The sequence below is a fragment of the Olea europaea genome, unplaced genomic scaffold, assembly GCF_002742605.1.
Source record: "Olea europaea var. sylvestris unplaced genomic scaffold, O_europaea_v1 scaffold3835, whole genome shotgun sequence".
NCBI classification, from domain to species: Eukaryota; Viridiplantae; Streptophyta; class Magnoliopsida; order Lamiales; family Oleaceae; genus Olea; species Olea europaea.
The window spans coordinates 8,340-31,260 of NW_019257787.1; the positions used below are offsets into that span (position 1 = coordinate 8,340).

The 22,921-nt window shown below is 34.4% G+C and overlaps 4 protein-coding genes across 5 annotated transcripts; 2 read left to right on the top strand and 2 right to left on the bottom strand.

Annotated features, from left to right (window-relative positions):
• Positions 1-893: 893 nt before the first annotated feature.
• LOC111387005 (GDSL esterase/lipase CPRD49-like) lies at positions 894-4,968 on the top strand. Of its 2 annotated transcripts, XM_023011523.1 has the most exons (7): positions 894-968; positions 1,055-1,234; positions 2,956-3,033; positions 3,249-3,389; positions 3,938-4,014; positions 4,114-4,263; positions 4,553-4,968. In XM_023011523.1, exons 2-7 carry the CDS (start codon positions 1,124-1,126, stop codon positions 4,770-4,772), a joined length of 777 nt encoding a protein of 258 aa, XP_022867291.1. In that variant the 5' UTR covers positions 894-968; positions 1,055-1,123; the 3' UTR covers positions 4,773-4,968. The 2 variants fall into 2 exon arrangements, with proteins under 2 accessions (XP_022867291.1, XP_022867290.1); XM_023011522.1 differs by having other exon boundaries at positions 898-1,234.
• A 1,461-nt stretch (positions 4,969-6,429) lies between these two features.
• LOC111387004 (LIMR family protein At5g01460-like) lies at positions 6,430-12,093 on the bottom strand. The gene is made up of 14 exons (XM_023011521.1): positions 11,539-12,093; positions 11,322-11,407; positions 10,365-10,480; positions 10,176-10,286; positions 9,704-9,802; positions 9,470-9,592; positions 8,975-9,037; positions 8,804-8,868; positions 8,254-8,363; positions 8,048-8,162; positions 7,862-7,927; positions 7,095-7,205; positions 6,924-6,990; positions 6,430-6,837 (listed from the first exon to the last, which is right to left on the bottom strand). Exons 1-14 carry the CDS (start codon positions 11,886-11,888, stop codon positions 6,790-6,792), a joined length of 1,530 nt encoding a protein of 509 aa, XP_022867289.1. The 5' UTR covers positions 11,889-12,093; the 3' UTR covers positions 6,430-6,789.
• Positions 12,094-13,659: 1,566 nt separating this feature from the next.
• Positions 13,660-15,748, top strand: LOC111387007 (GDSL esterase/lipase CPRD49-like). Its single transcript, XM_023011524.1, has 6 exons — positions 13,660-13,674; positions 13,756-13,833; positions 14,045-14,185; positions 14,735-14,811; positions 14,911-15,060; positions 15,334-15,748. Exons 1-6 carry the CDS (start codon positions 13,660-13,662, stop codon positions 15,551-15,553), a joined length of 681 nt encoding a protein of 226 aa, XP_022867292.1. The 3' UTR covers positions 15,554-15,748.
• A 1,469-nt stretch (positions 15,749-17,217) lies between these two features.
• Positions 17,218-22,870, bottom strand: LOC111387003 (LIMR family protein At5g01460). The gene is made up of 14 exons (XM_023011520.1): positions 22,317-22,870; positions 22,100-22,185; positions 21,143-21,258; positions 20,954-21,064; positions 20,482-20,580; positions 20,248-20,370; positions 19,753-19,815; positions 19,582-19,646; positions 19,044-19,153; positions 18,838-18,952; positions 18,652-18,717; positions 17,885-17,995; positions 17,714-17,780; positions 17,218-17,627 (listed from the first exon to the last, which is right to left on the bottom strand). Exons 1-14 carry the CDS (start codon positions 22,664-22,666, stop codon positions 17,580-17,582), a joined length of 1,530 nt encoding a protein of 509 aa, XP_022867288.1. The 5' UTR covers positions 22,667-22,870; the 3' UTR covers positions 17,218-17,579.
• Positions 22,871-22,921: the final 51 nt, after the last annotated feature.

Consider the following 22,921-nt stretch of genomic DNA (forward strand, 5'->3'; position numbering starts at 1 on the left):
GGAATGCGGCATATAATTGGAGGAAATCAAATCTACAGCAGACGTAAATTTAAAGAGCTGGGCTTCATCAACACTAAAACGGGCTTCAACTTGGGCTTGGGCTTGGGCTTAAACAGCCATTTATTCCTCTCAAAACATTATGGAACAATATAGATTTTAATCTAGAGTTATGATATTCTTGGTCAACAATTGCATTAATCATCCTTATGAGTCAAATTATTATTTGCGTTATTAACTTGTTATTTGAAACAATAAAATTATTAGAATTAATATCTCCAATAATCAACTGTCACATGCAATGAATTGATGCAATCATTGATTATGAATAACATTATTTATTAATTTAAATCAAAGTCAATATTAATTTTAATTATATATTTCACTGAACTCACAATTTTTTAACATATATTTCATCAACTCGGTGAGCATAGTGTAACATTTGTTTAGAATATAATTGGAGTATATAATTCCTTTCAAAAATTCATTTTGAGGATATAAATAAGTAATATAAATACATTATTAGCAAAATCTTAATTAAGGACTGATATATATATATATATATATATATATATATATATAACCATATTTCAATCATTAGTTTTTTAGCATATTGGTGTTAACTTTGTAGTTTTGCACAACCTTAATCGTCATTAAATGGTTCTTATTAATATTGTCGGTAAAAGGGCAATTTACTAAAAACTTGAATTCCATGAAATATATGACATTAAATTTAAATTAACGATTGACTTTGACCTCATTTTTTCAAGCTTCTCTAAACAAACACTTTTTTTCTCCGCCTAACACAATAATCACTTCTAAACTCAAATTATACACAAAATAATTATAAAAGTAATTTGTATTTCTCTTTTCATTTTCAGAAATTCCTTTACAAAATTCGAAGAAAAAGAAAACAGTATTGAAGAAATTTCTTCTCCACCTACCAGCCCACACGAGAATTTGGTCATTCTGTAAGCCCTTCAAGTTCCATTTTCCACCTAACACTCACCTCCATCTACAGCATATCAGTCTTATAAATCCCATTACACATACACAGGTGCACAATTCGTGAGCATTGACGAAGAAGAAGAAGACTAGGAGGACGAGGACGACGACGACAAGGCTAATGGTGGGTCCGACCCGTCCGCAGTTCGTGTTGTTCGGGTCATCCGTAGTTCAGATGTCGTACAACGTTGGTGGCTGGGGTGCTATTCTTACTGATCTTTATGCCCGCAAGGTATGCTTTTGGATATCCCATGTTATACTTTTCTTTATAATTGAGCCATTTATGAAGTTATAATCAATGCATCTAATTTCTTGTCTGTACAATCCAGTAAGCTGACTTTTGATTTATACCATATGTTTCATGCTACTTGAGATACAGAAATGTTAAAGGACAAACCAGTGCATCTAATTTAGTGATTCTATGAGTTCATGAAGTTGGGGATTTCTTTTCCTTTTTCTGTAGGATTCAGATGCAAGTTTTCAAGATTGTACGATTCATATTGCAATAATGAAACTAGCCCAGAATTTGTGTTTCATGGTGAAAAATTCCGATCTATTTCATTTTTTCTTGACAGTCCTGTCTAATAACACAAGATGTTTTGGCATAATTGTTTAATGAGATCTTAAAGAAAGAAAGTTATGCTGATTGTTTTTAAGAATAAATGGGATGTTCAGAATTTATAAATTACAGAGTTATTAGGAGGCTTATAGGAGAGGGTGAATGAACAGAGATTAAGGTAGAATTCAAAAGATTTAGAAAATCAGTTTGGATTTATGCTAGGGAGATCTACCATGGAAACTGTTTACGTGCTCTAGAGATTGATAGAGAAGTACAGAGAAAACAAAAAGACTTGGATGTGATTTTTATCGATCTAGAGAAGCTTATGATATGTTGACTAAGGAATTGCAATGACGGATTCTAGGAAAAGAGGAATTTCAATTAGATATATCAATATCATCAAAACCGTATATGATGGAGCAATTACGATTTACAGTTTAACATGTTGTGATAGTAATATTTAAGATTTTTATATCACTATAAGTTTGCATGTAGTTTGACCTCAAGTCCTATCTCTTTGCTTTGGGTGACATACTCGAGATCATATGGTTTCCATTGATGTAGTTTTAGTCGATAAGACAAAAAAAAAAAAAAAAAAAATTAAGTTGATAAGACCAAAAAAAAAAAAAAAAGAAGAAGAAGAAGGTTAAACCGTAATTAGAAATTTGGACGAAAATGATGGAATCTAAAGTCTTAAGTTGACTAGAACTAAGACTCAATTCATTTTACAACGCTTTAGTAATAGTAGGAATAAATATAATAATGAGGTTTCTCTTAAGAATTGTGTTAATCTTAAAAAGTATTTTTTGTAGGTAACTAAGTTCGATTATGAACGTGGAATAAAGATTTAGAAAAGATGTAATGCATATGATTAGACTTTGTATGTTTTGGAGTAGTGAGTGTTGGACTTAGTATGTTTTGTATTACTGAGTATTGGGAAGAACAAAATGCCTATAAGATGAATATTGCAAAATAAGGATGCTAAGATGGATGAAATAAGAATATATGCCAACAGGTGAGATAAGTGCCAATTGAGAATAGAATAAGTGGAGGATGATTTAGGTGGTTGTGACATATTTCACGTAGACCTAAAGAGGCTTATGATCACAAGATTGACAAGAAGTAAGTAAAACATGTAAGAAGGGGGATGGTAGACTAGAAATAACATGACACTTGGTAGTTGCTAAGGATCTAGGCTTTACATTTTCCTGTAAATCTAGCAACAAATGAACAGAGTGAAAGAAAAGGATTCATGTAGCTTACCCCAAATTTACCATGAAAAAGTAAAGTTTCTTGTTCTTGATGGATTGGCTATGGTTATATGACACTAACTGCTATTTTCTGCTTTCACATATATTCACTCCTAATCAAGATTGATTTCTGTGGCAATTTAGGCAGACGTAATACTAAGAGGATATTCTGGTTGGAACTCAAGGCTCGCTCTTCAAGTCTTAGATCGGGTTTTCCCCAAGGTATACTTGTTGGGTAATGATTCTACTTAAATAAATATGTTTGCCAAAAACTTTGAACCGTTATGCAGTTCTCTGAAACTGGAAACAGGTTAAGTACAATGAGCTATTTTGCCCCAAAATATATTTTAGATGATTTATTTCATAATCATGTATTGACCATGTCCAAATCTGGATTCGAATCTAACAAGGTATTTTTCTTGGTAATATGAATTCAGGGTGCAGCTGTTCAGCCTACTCTGGTTATAGTATATTTTGGTGGAAATGATGCAACAAAAACGCACCCAAGTGGAAAAGGCGCTCATGTTCCTCTTCCCGAGTATGTAGAGAACATGAGAAAGATTGCTCTTCATCTCAAGGTAACTTTGGTCTTCATACTTGTGTTTCTCATGAGTTGCTATAAATGCATCTTATATAAACTCTCGTATGACAAGGAAAATGATTTGCTTTTAGGCTCCACTACAGGACTACAGATTTACAGGAATATGGCAATCATTTCTTTGACCAACCAATACAATTATAAAGCAGAATTAGGTCTTAACTTATAGATTTTGTTGAATTATTCAATTGAAATAGCTTTGATTAAGGTGGAGGTAGTTCCTCTGAAATGATATACATGAATTTTCCTTAGGAAGCTTGTACAATGAATAGAGTGCCCAGCTTCATTTTAGCTTTTTCTTTGTTCTGACTGTGTTATTTTAGGAACTTCATTTTTCATCATTGAGATTAACCTGGACATTTTTTATTATTGATTGGAAATTGCCGTTTCAATGAATGTGCATATATATTTGTTATTCTTTATTGATCAAATGAGGTAAATTTAATTTATGTTACATAATGCCTATTCTTCCTTATCTCTTAATAATATCAATATCAATGCTCTGACTCTGGTTCGCATGATTTCCAGTCTCTTTCAGAGAACATACGGATAATTTTTCTTAGTTCTCCTCCTGTGAACGAAGAGAGAGTTCGAGAAATTTTTGGGTAATTTAAACTAAAATTCAGTTTAATTCATTGGTTTCCTGGCGAAAAGCTTTATGTTCTGAAGAAATCCCTGCTTTTTTGTTCTCCCTCAAAAACCAGCAATGCACTTGATGATCAAGCTCGGACAAACGAAGGCTGCCTCAAATATACTGAAGCTTTAATAGAGTTGGGTCAACAGTTAGATATTAAAGTCATCGATCTTTACACTGCAATTCGTCAAAAAGATGGTTGGGCAAAGGCTTGCTTTATGTAAGTTCACATTTTCATACGCTATTCTTATCTAAGAGCATGTTTTGCTAAGCTTAAAAGTCCTAAGTAAGTTCTTGTGTCCAAATGGGTTTGGATAAGTTACTTTTTCTTACTTTTAAGAAAAAAATTGTTCTCTTCAAAATCATTTTGTGTAGTTCCTGGAAATGGAATCTCTACGTCTACTTGCAAAGTTGGCTCTACGATCTAGATTTCTATCTTTGACATGTCGAATGCTGCATTGGATTTGGACGATTAGTTTTGACATAGTTAATCCTTGTTCTCCATGCAGAGACGGAATCCATTTTTCATCTGAAGGGAGCAAAATTGTCGTAAAGGAGATACTGAAGGTCCTCAAAGATGCCGAATGGGAACCAAGCCTGTACTGGCTTTCAATGCCAGCGGAATTTCCCGAGGATTCGCCATATTACGTTGTTGGTCCTGATGGTGAAACCACCCTTAACGTGACTGATCATGTTTGTACTTGGCAAAAGGAGTGGGTCAATATATAGTGCCAACATGAACCAGGGACAACTTAGGACATGAGTATAATCTCGTCTTTTATACTGTTAATAAGACAGTGTTGTCTAATATGGTTTACCACACACAATTTTTGAATTTGGGCAGAAAGACGTCATGTTGTTCGTCATTTGATTGATTTTGTTCTTAGTTTCAACAAATAATAAGATGTGTGATTTCTATTTTATATATCTTGAAATTATATCATTCCTATAAATGTAGTCTCTTCTACCTCTAAATTAAAATCTAAGAAATTTGTACATACAAACTAGGACAAAAAAAGTGTAATATTAAACTGGAAGAACAAAAAGAAATAATTAAAGTTACTGCCATAATTTGATTCATTGGTGGAGTAATTAGTGTAGTTTGGCTAACAAGAATTTACTTAAGTTTGAAAATATAATTTTTTTAATAGTCAACTATTTTGAAAGAAATTGTCATTTTGTTAAAACAAGTAACTTTTTTACTTATAAGTAAGAAAAAGCAGCCCATGTAAGTTCGTTTTTCTTCTTAAAATTGGAAGTGAAACTTTAATTTCAAGGTTAACAATACATGCTTGTAAAATCACTGTAAAATAGTAGTAATGACAACAGAACTAGGATGCGGGGTGATTAATAAAATCCTCTAACGTTATTTTTATTCTTTAAATATGATTTATATTGAAAAATATACAAATAAAATAAAATATTCAAGATAAGGATCATGTTTTTTGTTCTCACCCTGTTTATTATTAGGAAAATGTTATGTGTACACTTCATGATGTACACCCCTATTAACCCCACGAAATTGGAATTTTGCCATCACAATAAAATAGAGCAACAAGCAAGGGTGAATTTAATCTGGGGTCACTGAACTTTAATTGAAATTTCAATTAGGTCACTTAAATTTAGCTTACCTTTAGTTTCAAATTTCATCAGTCTGCTACCTTCATCATTTACTGTCCTCCAAATTGATAGAAATTGCTTTATCAACGCTAGAACACAAATGATTTTCCATGTAATTACCATGTTGCACGCCAGAAGCGAAAAATAGTAAAATAAGGATCAAATGTTTTTAGATTAAAATGATAAAAGATTTATTTTTTATTTTATTTTATCACTTTTATGACGTGAAATTGTGATAAATTGACATGTTACACGACCATTAAGTAAAATATCCATTTTGATATGAGATAGCACACGACGAATTAGTGACATAAAAATTCCTGATCGAATTCAAAATTAAATTGAAGTTTAATAACTTAAAGACAAATTAAACAAGTTATCGTTGTATTTCAAAAGTTTTATACTTCAGTATTGCCCAGGCTAGATCAATGAACATTACTGTTCAACGTATCATTTGATGATTCTTCCCACATTGAATCTGGAGCTATGGTTCTTCCTTAATAAAATGGGTTATTCTACTTGTACATCAAGATATACACCCTCCATGTGAGGGGGGGACACCTTGATGTACATCAAGCATAACCCTAATAAAATAGGACTTAATTAATTTGAAAATGAGCAACTTAACTTAATCATTTCCAACTTTAGTATGACAAAAATATTTTATTTAATCAAAAACCATTTATTGCATTCTTTGAAAACTACGATCACGTTGATAAGCCTTGGTAAGTCGAGGTTTAAGACAATTACCAAGGATCAAGAGATGAAACATGCTACTCAAGAAATCTTATACTCAATGACACTATAATACAGAACTGGTAATTCTCAATTCAGTATTCAAATGCCGAAAACTACATGCAAAGACGATTCTTGATATAATCAAATAAATGAACATACATTCGGAGGGAAAACAGGCGAAAGAAGAAAAAACATCAGCAGCAGCAGCAGTAGTACTAACATGTAGGACATAAAAATTCCGCAGATTGGATCTTTAATCATGTTTGGCATTCTTCCCCATCGAACAAAACCAAGGTACGTGCATCCAATAATTTACATCAATCACACCAAAGATAGATCAAGAAGAGCAGCAGATCCACCTGTTAGATGTGTTCACGGCACCAAATTCTTATGTGGAAAGCTGGAATCTTCCACTGGGCTTTTTTCTTCTCCACCCCTTAAAAGTTACATGGTAGATACAGCTTTAAGCTCAAGGTTTCACGGAAAAATGATAATAGAATTCTAAAGTTTAGTGTCACTTACAAAAGCTGAGTAATACACAAAAGTCAGCCCTGCCAGAATAATGAATCCGATCTGAAACACATTATACCTGCAACAACACTCAAGATTTTGAGTCTAATAATAGTAAATTGACAAGAAAAACATAAAAAGACCAGCAAGAAGCTAAGACTTATAATGAAACCGACAACTGACTTGTATAAATATTTGATTCCCCGAAGAGATTGCAAGGTGTGACCAAAGATTTCTTGAGCAGCAGTAGCCTGTGCATAGTATGCAAATGCAGTGGCGCAGAACTGGATCACACTGCAAACATGGGGACAAAACTACTCAGGCCAAAAAGTTCGTCAAGAGTAGAAATTCAGAAGCATGTGGCAAGCAACGTATCAAGGGGTTATTAGCCTACAGAATAAGCCTATGAAACTAATATACTGATGTTACATGTAATGAGCTGGAGATGAAACAGGCTCCACCACGCTTAACATGCATTGGAACTTTCAGTTTCATAATAACATTTAATCAAGCAAACCATAGAAATTGGACCAATGAGAGAGATGACCACAAATCCCAGATAAATAACTAAGCGCATGTTTGGTAGGTGTTTCTTTAATCACTTCTAGTGAAACTTACTTTTTATCCACATATTTACGAGGGACCTACAAGTACTACTCACTTATCCACCACTCATTTCTATTATCTATAATTTAAACTGATTATAATCACCTACCAAACATGCTTTAAATCTACTATCAATTAACAAGAAGAAACTGCATACAATATCAAAAAACTGGACAAACAAAATGTAGCTGGAAGTTCTCAATAAAACCGATTCAAGGACACCTTTGTAAAGTGCATTGGTCCCATAGAGTTGTGATGTGTTTGTCCTTAGAAGATTTGATTTACAATGCGTATAAAATGTTCCAAGTGCATATAGAACTAAAGAGTCCACGTTAAGATCTTACCTGATTGAGCAAAGGAGAATGAGGCCCACATTAAAAAGAAAAGAATTCATGAGTGTGGCTCCCCATCTGTAAATATAATTTAAAATATTAGTCAGCAACCACAAATTATCATGAAAACAAAGTGGCAAAAAATAAAATCTAAGGTTAAACAACCAATAAAAATCTTATACTACCAAGTATACATACTTCATAGGATGGATAGTTATAAAAACTAATTTCAATCCAAGCATCATTGCCCCAGCAATGACTGCAAGCAGAAGATAGAAGCAGAAGAATGCAAATGCTGCAGTCCCCAGGAGACCTAAAAGTAGCAGGAATTAAGAGCATATTAGTTCATGTCACGTCAAGCAGCAGACAACGAATGAAGTGAGAAAAAGAAGTTTACTCTATACCCCAAACATCATCCAATTTGATGAAGATCTCATTAAGGAATGCAGAAATAGGAGGGTCAATCAGCAAATATATGACAATATGTGCAATCCAAGCCACTGAAACAATCAACCTATTCAAAGCCAGCAAATATATACTGTCAGTCAGCTTTCAGAAAATACACATCCAAAATAGATCAGTAGGTCAAATAGCAGCAAAACCATTAAGAATAAAGCAGGCAGTAAAGCAGGCAGGAAAGAACAGATCTCTCCATTGAACTCAGAAGACATTGCAATTCAAAATCAACTTTCTTCATTTACCAGGATCCATGGGAAGTTTTCCCACCATCCACACCCCCAACCCAAAATAAACCCAATGACAACAAATATTTACTAGTAAGCAAGCTTGTCAAACATTGACCTGATACGCAATTGAGTTAAGGTGTTGAATTCTGAGATTCTTGAATCAGTATTATTTCATTATTCAAGAAATTCAGACACGTGTTACCCCCAAATGTTCTATAAGAAAGTGAACTGAAATTCCAGGTGCACAAAGTAAGTAACAAGAACGTACCCTAGAACTCCCAGTACAAGTTTGGCTAGGTAGCCAAGAACAGTCATAGCCCATGAAGCCTCAGCCTAAATACATTAGGCAACAAAATTATTCAGATTTTCCTTCTTTCTAGATCAGAAAGCTTGTACAATCACAATACAGATGATCAGACAACATTTTTAGGGTCATCACCTTTTCACCTTGAGGGTACATCTCTTCCAATGCCTTCACATCTTCTTCCAAGAGAAGTAGCTCCTGCAAGATACGAACACACAATAGAATCCTCAGATAATGAAAACAAATTCAACTTTCATATTACCATCACAACAAAGCAAATCTCCAGTGAGGTAAAAGAAAAACGTGATAGAATAAAAAAGGAAAAAAAGAAAAGCGTAAAAGATGAAGTAAACCTGAAATGCACCACATCAACCTAATAATTGTGAAATGCATGGTGTCATCAACAAGAGAAACCCAATTGTCCTTCGTATAATAAGGAAGGCATGATAAACTAGATCTGGTATGTTATGCAGCTAAGAAATCCAAAGCATTTGAAGCACTCGTACCCAATTTAGTCTTATAAAAAAAATTGCCCATCACAGCTGAAAACATAAATTAAAACCAAAAGTGCATCTAACTTGACATGCAAAATATGAGAGAAACAACAATAACAGATGATATATAACGTACCTTTTCTACTGCTTTCACATTTTTACGCCATTTTCTTCCCTTACTACCACTCCTTTCCTCTTGATGAAGTGCATCAGCTGCTTTTTTCAATTCTCTAGCTTTTTTACTAAGTTCAGTTGCTTCCTACATGATCAAGAAGTAATGACCATGTGTAAGGTGTAGATATAGACACCTTCAGTGACAAGATTTAAGTTGTTTTCATGTAGGTCCAAATTGGTGAAGAACAACAGATACCTTGATATACTGCGAACGTGTTATAACAGCCTTTGGACGTCTGATGAATGAAAATGTAAGTCCCAATGGGAGGCAAGCAATGCCCACACCACCAAATATCTGGTGAACATTTAGCACATATTACAATTGAGAATAATATCTTGCCATGAAAGAGGAGAAAAGAAAAGCCCATAATCTTATTCAACATCAATATGCCATGTCTTTCTGGACCATGATTGGTTTATTTCAGTTACTATTCTTCATATAAATTTAGTGATATTACTATAGGTGATATTAACAACTCCAATCATGAACATATGCTAGACAAACATAAAGGGGCAGATAAATATTTATCAAAATGTATGAAATCAAGAGAAAGACAACCACCGCATATGTACTCTTTTGCAAATAAGAAAAAGATAAACATGGAACACATATTTCACATCATTATTTTGGAGATTTTATTGTTACAAACTGCAATAGAGGGACTTACAGTGAAAAGCACAGATCCAGCAATTGTAGCTAGAGCAACAACATATTCTGGGAAGGTAGTTCGCATAGTCCATGTTGTCTCGGATGAAGCACTGGCAGAATATGCAGAACACTGGAGAAATAGGAAAATATGTAAGAACGGTGAATCAAAATCAACGAGTAAGTAGAATAATATAATATATTTCCTAACCTGCCGTGCTCCACTTCCAACACACTGCTGACCACGGGTGAGGCCCCAAGTAGATGGAAAGGGTTCAGTGGACGAGGATAGGTGTCGAACTGTGAAGTCCACCTTACCGACAAGTCCTAGTAACAGAAATTTATATTAATGCAACAACAATGAGAACGTTAAGATGGAAATGCCACCAGCCAACCATACTAGAATGTATAGTGTCAACAAATGGGGTGACACCAATCTAGGAAAAAATTAAATAACAAACGACTTATATAGTTGGGGCATGTCCTATGTAAACCTAATGAAGCTTCATCTTTAGGAGTGGTGCAATCTCAACACATAAAATGTAAAAACTTAAAAGAGCAGATATCATCAATATTAATATGGCCTATTGCAATTATGAAATGTTCGATTTTATAAGATCTTGCCAAGTTTCGCTTGCTTCTTAAAGACAACCTATAATAAGGATTACCATGGTGAAACCAGCAAAGCCAGTAGAAGACCAGAAAAAATGCAAGAAAAATAAATAATATTAGAAAATTCAAGTTAATAAGAGAACTGGTACCACCTAATAGATGAAATATTACTTAAAAAACTTGGGGTCTAAGCTTACATACCACTGGATATTAGATCACTTCATCATTAAATGAAAACAAATAATGGCAACTCCATAAACTTACACTTGCAAACTCCAAACTCAATGGCCACATACAGGTCTTTTTACAGTCAACAGCTCTAATCATGTGTTCAGTAACAATCCATAAATACTTTCAACTACTAGAATCACAAATATTGAGCTTCCCAAATTGAATTGGAGTAACATTTAGTTTGTTGTTGACCTTTCACATTATGCAGCCCATTTAAGATTTAGCTAATTTTTCGTTATCAAACAAAGTTATTTGCAAAAATATATCTTCAAGCCCACAAAAAAACCAACATAAAACGTAACTGAGAAATCAACGAGAAACTAACCATACAAAATCCCTAGCACCAAAGCACAAACAATAGCTGTCGTTATCACCCACAACAATGCACTTTTCATCCTTTTCCAAACACTTCTGCAAAACCCACAAATTATATAAATAAACCAAACACAATTATTTCAACATGTATCATTAAAAATCCACACACATCTTGACAATAATAAAAAACAGCTGAAAATGAGAAACCCTAAGAGTAATATACGGACTTATCCATGTCGCCTTCATAGTAGAACATTGCAAATGGAATGACGAAAAACACAAGGATAGCATCAATAATGTAGATGGCGAGCCACAGGTCCTTCATCGGGAGCGTAAGATTACACGCCCCATTATAAATTGCGTGCCTGCAAGCCTGCCGGTTAGCCACATCTGCTGGAAGCATTAAAATTGAAATTGCTGCAACAGAGAGACCCAAAACAACGACGAATTTGGGGAAATACGCCTGATTAGCATCATCTGGATGCTGGTAGTTTACAAGGAGGTACAAATTGAATATAAACACCAGAACACACACGACTATTGCAACGATTACCAAGGCTAAATTGAAATCCCCCATTGTCTCTCACGATTCGAACCAACTGTTATTCGAATCGGTATTTCTTATATGGATTTAAATGAGGATTTTTCCCGATCTGAATTTGAGAAAACTTAACTTTTAAAAAATTAGAGAGAGAAAGGGCAAATGGAAGAAGAAGAGAGAGAAAAAAGCCGGAATGCTCCGGTGACAATTTGATTGGGCGAAAGTGGGGGTGAACCAGATGGGGTCTGACGCTTTATGTGAAATTACTGTTGTAACCCCTCAGTATAGAGAAGGCGATCGGTTCATTGGCTCGGACCGCTCATAATTCAGCTTGAAAAAATCCGAGCCGGTCCAATTTAATACTCGAGTCGAGGCCCATTTTGGGATGTCGGGCAAAGCTCGAGTCAGTCCATGTTACTTGCCGGCTCGAATTCATGGACTCATATTTAAAAATAAATAAATAAATTTTAAAGGCAACAATTTGTTGCCTTAAAAAAAAAAAAAAAAAAATACCAAAACCAAAATCAAAGTTGAGCTTGCCCGGCTGCGCTCGGAAATGTTCGAGTCGAAAGCTTGGGTCGAGTCGAACCCAGAAAAAAGCTCCCTCATTTTAACCAAGCCTCGAGTTTTTATGCTGATTGTTTTTAAGAATAAATGGGATGTTCAGAATTTATAAATTACAGAGTTATTAGGAGGCTTATAGGAGAGGGTGAATGAACAGAGATTAAGGTAGAATTCAAAAGATTTAGAAAATCAGTTTGGATTTATGCTAGGGAGATCTACCATGGAAACTGTTTACGTGCTCTAGAGATTGATAGAGAAGTACAGAGAAAACAAAAAGACTTGGATGTGATTTTTATCGATCTAGAGAAGCTTATGATATGTTGACTAAGGAATTGCAATGACGGATTCTAGGAAAAGAGGAATTTCAATTAGATATATCAATATCATCAAAACCGTATATGATGGAGCAATTACGATTTACAGTTTAACATGTTGTGATAGTAATATTTAAGATTTTTATATCACTATAAGTTTGCATGTAGTTTGACCTCAAGTCCTATCTCTTTGCTTTGGGTGACATACTCGAGATCATATGGTTTCCATTGATGTAGTTTTAGTCGATAAGACAAAAAAAAAAAAAAAAAAAGATTAAACCGTAAATTAGAAATTTGGACGAAAATGATGGAATCTAAAGTTTAAGTTGAGTAGAACTAAGACTCAATTCATTTTACAACGCCTTAGTGATAGTAGGAATAAATATAATAATGAGGTTTCTCTTAAGAATTGTGTTATTCTTAAAAGTATTTTTGTAGGTAACTAAGTTCGATTATGAACGTGGAATAAAGAATTAAAAAAGATGTAATACATATGATTAGACTTGGTATGTTTTGGAGTAGTGAGTGTTGGACTTAGTATGTTTTGTACTACTGAGTATTGGAAAGAACAAAATGCCTATAAGATGAATATAGCAAAAATAAGAATGCTAAAATGGATGAAATAAGAATATATGCCAACAGGTGAGAGAAGAGCCAATTGAGAATAGAATAAGTGGAGGATGATTTAGGTGGTTGTGACATATTTCAGTAGACCTATAAGAGGCTTATGATCACAAGAGTGACAAGATCTAAGTACAACATGTAAGAAGGGGGGTGGTAGACTAGAAATAATATGACCTTTGGTGGTTGCTAAGGATCTAGGCTTTACATTTTCCTGTAAATCTAGCAACAAATGAACGGAGTGAAAGAAAAGGATTCATGTAGCTTACCCCAAATTTACCGTGAAAAAGTAAAGTTGGTTGTTCTTGATGGATTGGCTATGGGTATGTGACACTGATTAACTGCTATTTTCTGCTTTCATATCTATTCACTCCTAATCAAGATTGATTTCTGTGGCAATTTAGGCAGACGTAATACTAAGAGGATATTCTGGTTGGAACTCAAGGCTCGCTCTTCAAGTCTTAGATCGGGTTTTCCCCAAGGTATACTTCTTGGGTAATGATTCTACTTAAATAAATACGTTGGCCAAACACTTTAAACCGTTATGCAGTTTCCTGAAACTGGAAACAGGTTAGCTACAATGAGCTATTTTGCCCCAAAATATATTTTAGATAATTCATTTCATAATCATGTATTGACCATGTCCTAATCTGGATTCAAATCTAACAAGGTATTTTTCTTTTATGAATTCAGGATGCAGCTGTTCAGCCTTCTCTGGTTATAGTATATTTTGGTGGAAATGATGCAACAAACCCGCACCCAAGTGGAAAAGGCGCTCATGTTCCTCTTCCCGAGTATGTAGAGAACATGAGAAAGATTGCTCTTCATCTCAAGGTAACTTTGTTCTTCATACTTATGTTTCTCACGAGCTGCTATAAATTCATCTTATATAAACTCTTGTATGACAAGGAGAATGATTTGCTTTTAGGCTCCACTACAGGACTACAGATTTACAGGAATATGGCAATCATTTCTTTGACCAACTAATACAATTATAAAGCAGAATTAGGCCTTAACTTGGAGATTTTGTTGAATTATTCAATTGAAATAGCTTTGATTAAGGTGGAGGTAGTTCCTGTGAAATGATATACGTGAATTTTCCTTAGGAAGCTTGTACAATGAATAGAGTGCCCAGCTTCATTTTGGCTTTTTCTTTGTTCTAACTATGTGTTATTTTAGGAACTTCATTTTTCATCATTGAGATTAACCTGGAAATTTTTTATTATTGATTGGAAATTGCAGTTTCAATGAATGTGCACATATGTTTGTTATTCTTTATTGATCAAATGAAGGAAATTTAATTTATGTTACATAATGCCTATTCTTCCTATCTCTTAATAATATCAATATTAATGCTCTGACTCTGGTTCGCATGATTTCCAGTCTCTTTCAGAGAACATACGGATAATTTTTCTTAGTTCTCCTCCCGTGAATGAAGAGAGAGTTCGAGAAATTTTTGGGTAATTTAAACTAAAATTCAGTTTAATTCATTGGTTTCCTGTCGAAAAGTTTTATGATTTGAAGAAATCCCTGCATTTTTGTTCTCCCTCAAAAACCAGCAATGCACTTGATGATCAAGCTCGGACAAACGAAGGCTGCCTCAAATATACTGAAGCTTTAGTAGAGTTGGGTCAACAGTTAGATATTAAAGTCATCGATCTTTACACTGCAATTCGTCAAAGAGATGGTTGGGCAAAGGCTTGCTTTATGTAAGTTCACATTTTCATATGCTATTCTTATCTAAGAGTATGTTTTGCTAAGCTTAAAAGTAAATAAAGTTAATCCTAAGTAAGTTACTTTTTCTTACTTTTAAGAAAAAATTGTTCTCTTCAAAATCATTTTGCGTAGTTCCTGGAAATGGAATCTCTACGTCTACTTGCAAAGTTGGCTCTACGATCTAGATTTCTATCTTTGACATGTCGAATGCTGCGTTGGATTTGGACGATTAGTTTTGACATAGCTAATCCTTGTTCTCCATGCAGAGACGGAATCCATTTTTCATCTGAAGGGAGCAAAATTGTCGTAAAGGAGATACTGAAGGTCCTCAAAGACGCCGAATGGGAACCAAGCCTGTACTGGCTGTCAATGCCAGCGGAATTTCCCGAGGATTCGCCATATTACGTTGTTGGTCCTGATGGTGAAACCACCCTTAACGTGACTGATCATGTTTGTACTTGGCAAAAGGAGTGGGTCAATATATAGTGCCAACATGAACCCGGGACAACTTGGGACATGAGTATAATCTCATCTTTTATACTGTAATGAGACAGTGTTGTCTAATATGGTTTACCATTCACAATTTTTGAATTTGGGCAGAAAGACATCATGTTGTTCGTCATTTGATGGATTTTGTTCTTAGTTTCAACAAATAATAAGATGTGCGATTTCTATTTTATATATCTTGAAATTATATCATTCCTATAAATGTGGTCTCCGCTACTTGTAAATTTAAAATCTAAGAAATTTGTATATACAAAGTAGGACAAAAAAAGTGTAATATTAAACTGGATGAACAAGAAGAAATGTGAAAGCTACTGCCATAATTTGATTCTTTGGTATAGTAATTAGTGTAGTTTGGCTAACCTGAATTTACATAAGTTTGAAAATATAATATTTTTAATAGTAAAGTATTTTGAAAGAAATTGTCATTTTGTCAAAACAAGTAACTTTTTTACTTGTAAGTGAGAAAAAAGGAACCCATCTAAGTTCGTTAAAAACTAAAGTTCTTAAAATTGGAAAGTGAAACTTAATTTCAAGGTTAACATTACATGCTTGTAAAATCACTATAAAATAGTAGTAATGACAACAGAACTAGGATGAAGGGTGATTAATAAAATCCTCATTTAACGTTATTTTTATTCTTTAAATATGATTTATATTGAAAAATATACAAATAAAATAAAATATTCAAGATAAGGATCATGTTTTTTGTTCTCACCCTGTTTATTATTAGGAAAATATTATGTGTACACCTCATGATGTACACCCCTATTAACCCCATGAAATTGGAATTTTGCCATCGCAATAAAATAGAGCAACAAACAAGGGTGAATTTAATCTGGGGTCACTGAACTTTAATTGAAATTTCAATTAGGTCACTAAATTTAGCTTACCTTTAGTTTCAAATTTCATCAGTCTGCTACCTTCATCATTTACTGTCCTCCAAATTGATAGAAATTGCTTAATCAACGCTAGAACACAAATGATTTTCCATGTAATTACCATGTTGCACGCCAGAAGCGAAAAATAGTAAAATAAGGATCAAATGTTTTTAGATTAAAATGATAAAAGATTTATTTTTTATTTTATTTTATCACTTTTATGACGTGAAATTGTGATAAATTGACATGTCACACGACCATTAAGTAAAATATCCATTTTGATATGAGCTAGCACACGACGAATTAGTGACATAAAAATTCCTGATCGAATTCAAAATTAAATTGAAGTTTAATAACTTAAAGACAAATTAAACAAGTTATCGTTGTATTTCAAAAGTTTTATACTTCAGTATTGCCCAGGCTAGATCAATGAACATTACTGTTCAACGTATCATTTGATGATTCTTCCCACATTGAATCTGGAGCTATGGTTCTTCCTTAATAAAATGGGTTATTCTACTTGTACATCAAGATATACACCCTCCATGTGAGGGGGGGACACCTTGATGTACATCAAGCATAACCCTAATAAAATAGGACTTAATTAATTTGAAAATGAGCAACTTAACTTAATCATTTCCAACTTTAGTATGACAAAAATATTTTATTTAATCAAAAACCATTTATTGCATTCTTTGAAAACTACGATCACGTTGATAAGCCTTGGTAAGTCGAGGTTTAAGACAATTACCAAGGATCAAGAGATGAAACATGCTACTCAAGAAATCTTATACTCAATGACACTATAATACAGAACTGGTAATTCTCAATTCAGTATTCAAATGCCGAAAACTACATGCAAAGACGATTCTTGATATAATCAAATAAATGAACATACATTCGGAGGGAAAACAGGCGAAAGAAGAAAAAACATCAGCAGCAGCAGCAGTAGTACTAACATGTAGGACATAAAAATTCCGCAGATTGGATCTTTAATCATGTTTGGCATTCTTCCCCATCGAACAAAACCAAGGTACGTGCATCCAATAATTTACATCAATCACACCAAAGATAGATCAAGAAGAGCAGCAGATCCACCTGTTAGATGTGTTCACGGCACCAAATTCTTATGTGGAAAGCTGGAATCTTCCACTGGGCTTTTTTCTTCTCCACCCCTTAAAAGTTACATGGTAGATACAGCTTTAAGCTCAAGGTTTCACGGAAAAATGATAATAGAATTCTAAAGTTTAGTGTCACTTACAAAAGCTGAGTAATACACAAAAGTCAGCCCTGCCAGAATAATGAATCCGATCTGAAACACATTATACCTGCAACAACACTCAAGATTTTGAGTCTAATAATAGTAAATTGACAAGAAAAACATAAAAAGACCAGCAAGAAGCTAAGACTTATAATGAAACCGACAACTGACTTGTATAAATATTTGATTCCCCGAAGAGATTGCAAGGTGTGACCAAAGATTTCTTGAGCAGCAGTAGCCTGTGCATAGTATGCAAATGCAGTGGCGCAGAACTGGATCACACTGCAAACATGGGGACAAAACTACTCAGGCCAAAAAGTTCGTCAAGAGTAGAAATTCAGAAGCATGTGGCAAGCAACGTATCAAGGGGTTATTAGCCTACAGAATAAGCCTATGAAACTAATATACTGATGTTACATGTAATGAGCTGGAGATGAAACAGGCTCCACCACGCTTAACATGCATTGGAACTTTCAGTTTCATAATAACATTTAATCAAGCAAACCATAGAAATTGGACCAATGAGAGAGATGACCACAAATCCCAGATAAATAACTAAGCGCATGTTTGGTAGGTGTTTCTTTAATCACTTCTAGTGAAACTTACTTTTTATCCACATATTTACGAGGGACCTACAAGTACTACTCACTTATCCACCACTCATTTCTATTATCTATAATTTAAACTGATTATAATCACCTACCAAACATGCTTTAAATCTACTATCAATTAACAAGAAGAAACTGCATACAATATCAAAAAACTGGACAAACAAAATGTAGCTGGAAGTTCTCAATAAAACCGATTCAAGGACACCTTTGTAAAGTGCATTGGTCCCATAGAGTTGTGATGTGTTTGTCCTTAGAAGATTTGATTTACAATGCGTATAAAATGTTCCAAGTGCATATAGAACTAAAGAGTCCACGTTAAGATCTTACCTGATTGAGCAAAGGAGAATGAGGCCCACATTAAAAAGAAAAGAATTCATGAGTGTGGCTCCCCATCTGTAAATATAATTTAAAATATTAGTCAGCAACCACAAATTATCATGAAAACAAAGTGGCAAAAAATAAAATCTAAGGTTAAACAACCAATAAAAATCTTATACTACCAAGTATACATACTTCATAGGATGGATAGTTATAAAAACTAATTTCAATCCAAGCATCATTGCCCCAGCAATGACTGCAAGCAGAAGATAGAAGCAGAAGAATGCAAATGCTGCAGTCCCCAGGAGACCTAAAAGTAGCAGGAATTAAGAGCATATTAGTTCATGTCACGTCAAGCAGCAGACAACGAATGAAGTGAGAAAAAGAAGTTTACTCTATACCCCAAACATCATCCAATTTGATGAAGATCTCATTAAGGAATGCAGAAATAGGAGGGTCAATCAGCAAATATATGACAATATGTGCAATCCAAGCCACTGAAACAATCAACCTATTCAAAGCCAGCAAATATATACTGTCAGTCAGCTTTCAGAAAATACACATCCAAAATAGATCAGTAGGTCAAATAGCAGCAAAACCATTAAGAATAAAGCAGGCAGGAAAGAACAGATCTCTCCATTGAACTCAGAAGACATTGCAATTCAAAATCAACTTTCTTCATTTACCAGGATCCATGGGAAGTTTTCCCACCATCCACACCCCCAACCCAAAATAAACCCAATGACAACAAATATTTACTAGTAAGCAAGCTTGTCAAACATTGACCTGATACGCAATTGAGTTAAGGTGTTGAATTCTGAGATTCTTGAATCAGTATTATTTCATTATTCAAGAAATTCAGACACGTGTTACCCCCAAATGTTCTATAAGAAAGTGAACTGAAATTCCAGGTGCACAAAGTAAGTAACAAGAACGTACCCTAGAACTCCCAGTACAAGTTTGGCTAGGTAGCCAAGAACAGTCATAGCCCATGAAGCCTCAGCCTAAATACATTAGGCAACAAAATTATTCAGATTTTCCTTCTTTCTAGATCAGAAAGCTTGTACAATCACAATACAGATGATCAGACAACATTTTTAGGGTCATCACCTTTTCACCTTGAGGGTACATCTCTTCCAATGCCTTCACATCTTCTTCCAAGAGAAGTAGCTCCTGCAAGATACGAACACACAATAGAATCCTCAGATAATGAAAACAAATTCAACTTTCATATTACCATCACAACAAAGCAAATCTCCAGTGAGGTAAAAGAAAAACGTGATAGAATAAAAAAGGAAAAAAAGAAAAGCGTAAAAGATGAAGTAAACCTGAAATGCACCACATCAACCTAATAATTGTGAAATGCATGGTGTCATCAACAAGAGAAACCCAATTGTCCTTCGTATAATAAGGAAGGCATGATAAACTAGATCTGGTATGTTATGCAGCTAAGAAATTCAAAGCATTTGAAGCACTCATACCCAATTTAGTCTTATAAAAAAAATTGCCCATCACAGCTGAAAACATAAATTAAAACCAAAAGTGCATCTAACTTGACATGCAAAATATGAGAGAAACAACAATAACAGATGATATATAACGTACCTTTTCTACTGCTTTCACATTTTTACGCCATTTTCTTCCCTTACTACCACTCCTTTCCTCTTGATGAAGTGCATCAGCTGCTTTTTTCAATTCTCTAGCTTTTTTACTAAGTTCAGTTGCTTCCTACATGATCAAGAAGTAATGACCATGTGTAAGGTGTAGATATAGACACCTTCAGTGACAAGATTTAAGTTGTTTTCATGTAGGTCCAAATTGGTGAAGAACAACAGATACCTTGATATACTGCGAACGTGTTATAACAGCCTTTGGACGTCTGATGAATGAAAATATAAGTCCCAATGGGAGGCAAGCAATGCCCACACCACCAAATATCTGGTGAACATTTAGCACATATTACAATTGAGAATAATATCTTGCCATGAAAGAGGAGAAAAGAAAAGCCCATAATCTTATTCAACATCAATATGCCATGTCTTTCTGGACCATGATTGGTTTATTTCAGTTACTATTCTTCATATAAATTTAGTGATATTACTATAGGTGATATTAACAACTCCAATCATGAACATATGCTAGACAAACATAAAGGGGCAGATAAATATTTATCAAAATGTATGAAATCAAGAGAAAGACAACCACCGCATATGTACTCTTTTGCAAATAAGAAAAAGATAAACATGGAACACATATTTCACATCATTATTTTGGAGATTTTATTGTTACAAACTGCAATAGAGGGACTTACAGTGAAAAGCACAGATCCAGCAATTGTAGCTAGAGCAACAACATATTCTGGGAAGGTAGTTCGCATAGTCCATGTTGTCTCGGATGAAGCACTGGCAGAATATGCAGAACACTGGAGAAATAGGAAAATATGTAAGAACGGTGAATCAAAATCAACGAGTAAGTAGAATAATATAATATATTTCCTAACCTGCCGTGCTCCACTTCCAACACACTGCTGACCACGGGTGAGGCCCCAAGTAGATGGAAAGGGTTCAGTGGACGAGGATAGGTGTCGAACTGTGAAGTCCACCTTACCGACAAGTCCTAGTAACAGAAATTTATATTAATGCAACAACAATGAGAACGTTAAGATGGAAATGCCACCAGCCAACCATACTAGAATGTATAGTGTCAACAAATGGGGTGACACCAATCTAGGAAAAAATTAAATAACAAACGACTTATATAGTTGAGGCATGTCCTATGTAAACCTAATGAAGCTTCATCTTTAGGAGTGGTGCAATCTCAACACATAAAATGTAAAAACTTAAAAGAGCAGATATCATCAATATTAATATGGCCTATTGCAATTATGAAATGTTCGATTTTATAAGATCTTGCCAAGTTTCGCTTGCTTCTTAAAGACAACTTATAATAAGGATTACCATGGTGAAACCAGCAAAGCCAGTAGAAGACCAGAAAAAATGCAAGAAAAATAAATAATATTAGAAAATTCAAGTTAATAAGAGAACTGGTACCACCTAATAGATGAAATATTACTTAAAAAACTTGGGGTCTAAGCTTACATACCACTGGATATTAGATCACTTCATCATTAAATGAAAACAAATAATGGCAACTCCATAAACTTACACTTGCAAACTCCAAACTCAATGGCCACATACAGGTCTTTTTACAGTCAACAGCTCTAATCATGTGTTCAGTAACAATCCATAAATACTTTCAACTACTAGAATCACAAATATTGAGCTTCCCAAATTGAATTGGAGTAACATTTAGTTTGTTGTTGACCTTTCACATTATGCAGCCCATTTAAGATTTAGCTAATTTTTCGTTATCAAACAAAGTTATTTGCAAAAATATATCTTCAAGCCCACAAAAAAACCAACATAAAACGTAACTGAGAAATCAACGAGAAACTAACCATACAAAATCCCTAGCACCAAAGCACAAACAATAGCTGTCGTTATCACCCACAACAATGCACTTTTCATCCTTTTCCAAACACTTCTGCAAAACCCACAAATTATATAAATAAACCAAACACAATTATTTCAACATGTATCATTAAAAATCCACACACATCTTGACAATAATAAAAAACAGCTGAAAATGAGAAACCCTAAGAGTAATATACGGACTTATCCATGTCGCCTTCATAGTAGAACATTGCAAATGGAATGACGAAAAACACAAGGATAGCATCAATAATGTAGATGGCGAGCCACAGGTCCTTCATCGGGAGCGTAAGATTACACGCCCCATTATAAATTGCGTGCCTGCAAGCCTGCCGGTTAGCCACATCTGCTGGAAGCATTAAAATTGAAATTGCTGCAACAGAGAGACCCAAAACAACGACGAATTTGGGGAAATACGCCTGATTAGCATCATCTGGATGCTGGTAGTTTACAAGGAGGTACAAATTGAATATAAACACCAGAACACACACGACTATTGCAACGATTACCAAGGCTAAATTGAAATCCCCCATTGTCTCTCACGATTCGAACCAACTGTTATTCGAATCGGTATTTCTTATATGGATTTAAATGAGGATTTTTCCCGATCTGAATTTGAGAAAACTTAACTTTTAAAAAATTAGAGAGAGAAAGGGCAAATGGAAGAAGAAGAGAGAGAAAAAAGCCGGAATGCTCCGGTGACAATTTGATTGGGCGAAAGTGGGGGTGAACCAGATGGGGTCTGACGCTTTATGTGAAATTACTGTTGTAACCCCTCAGTATAGAGA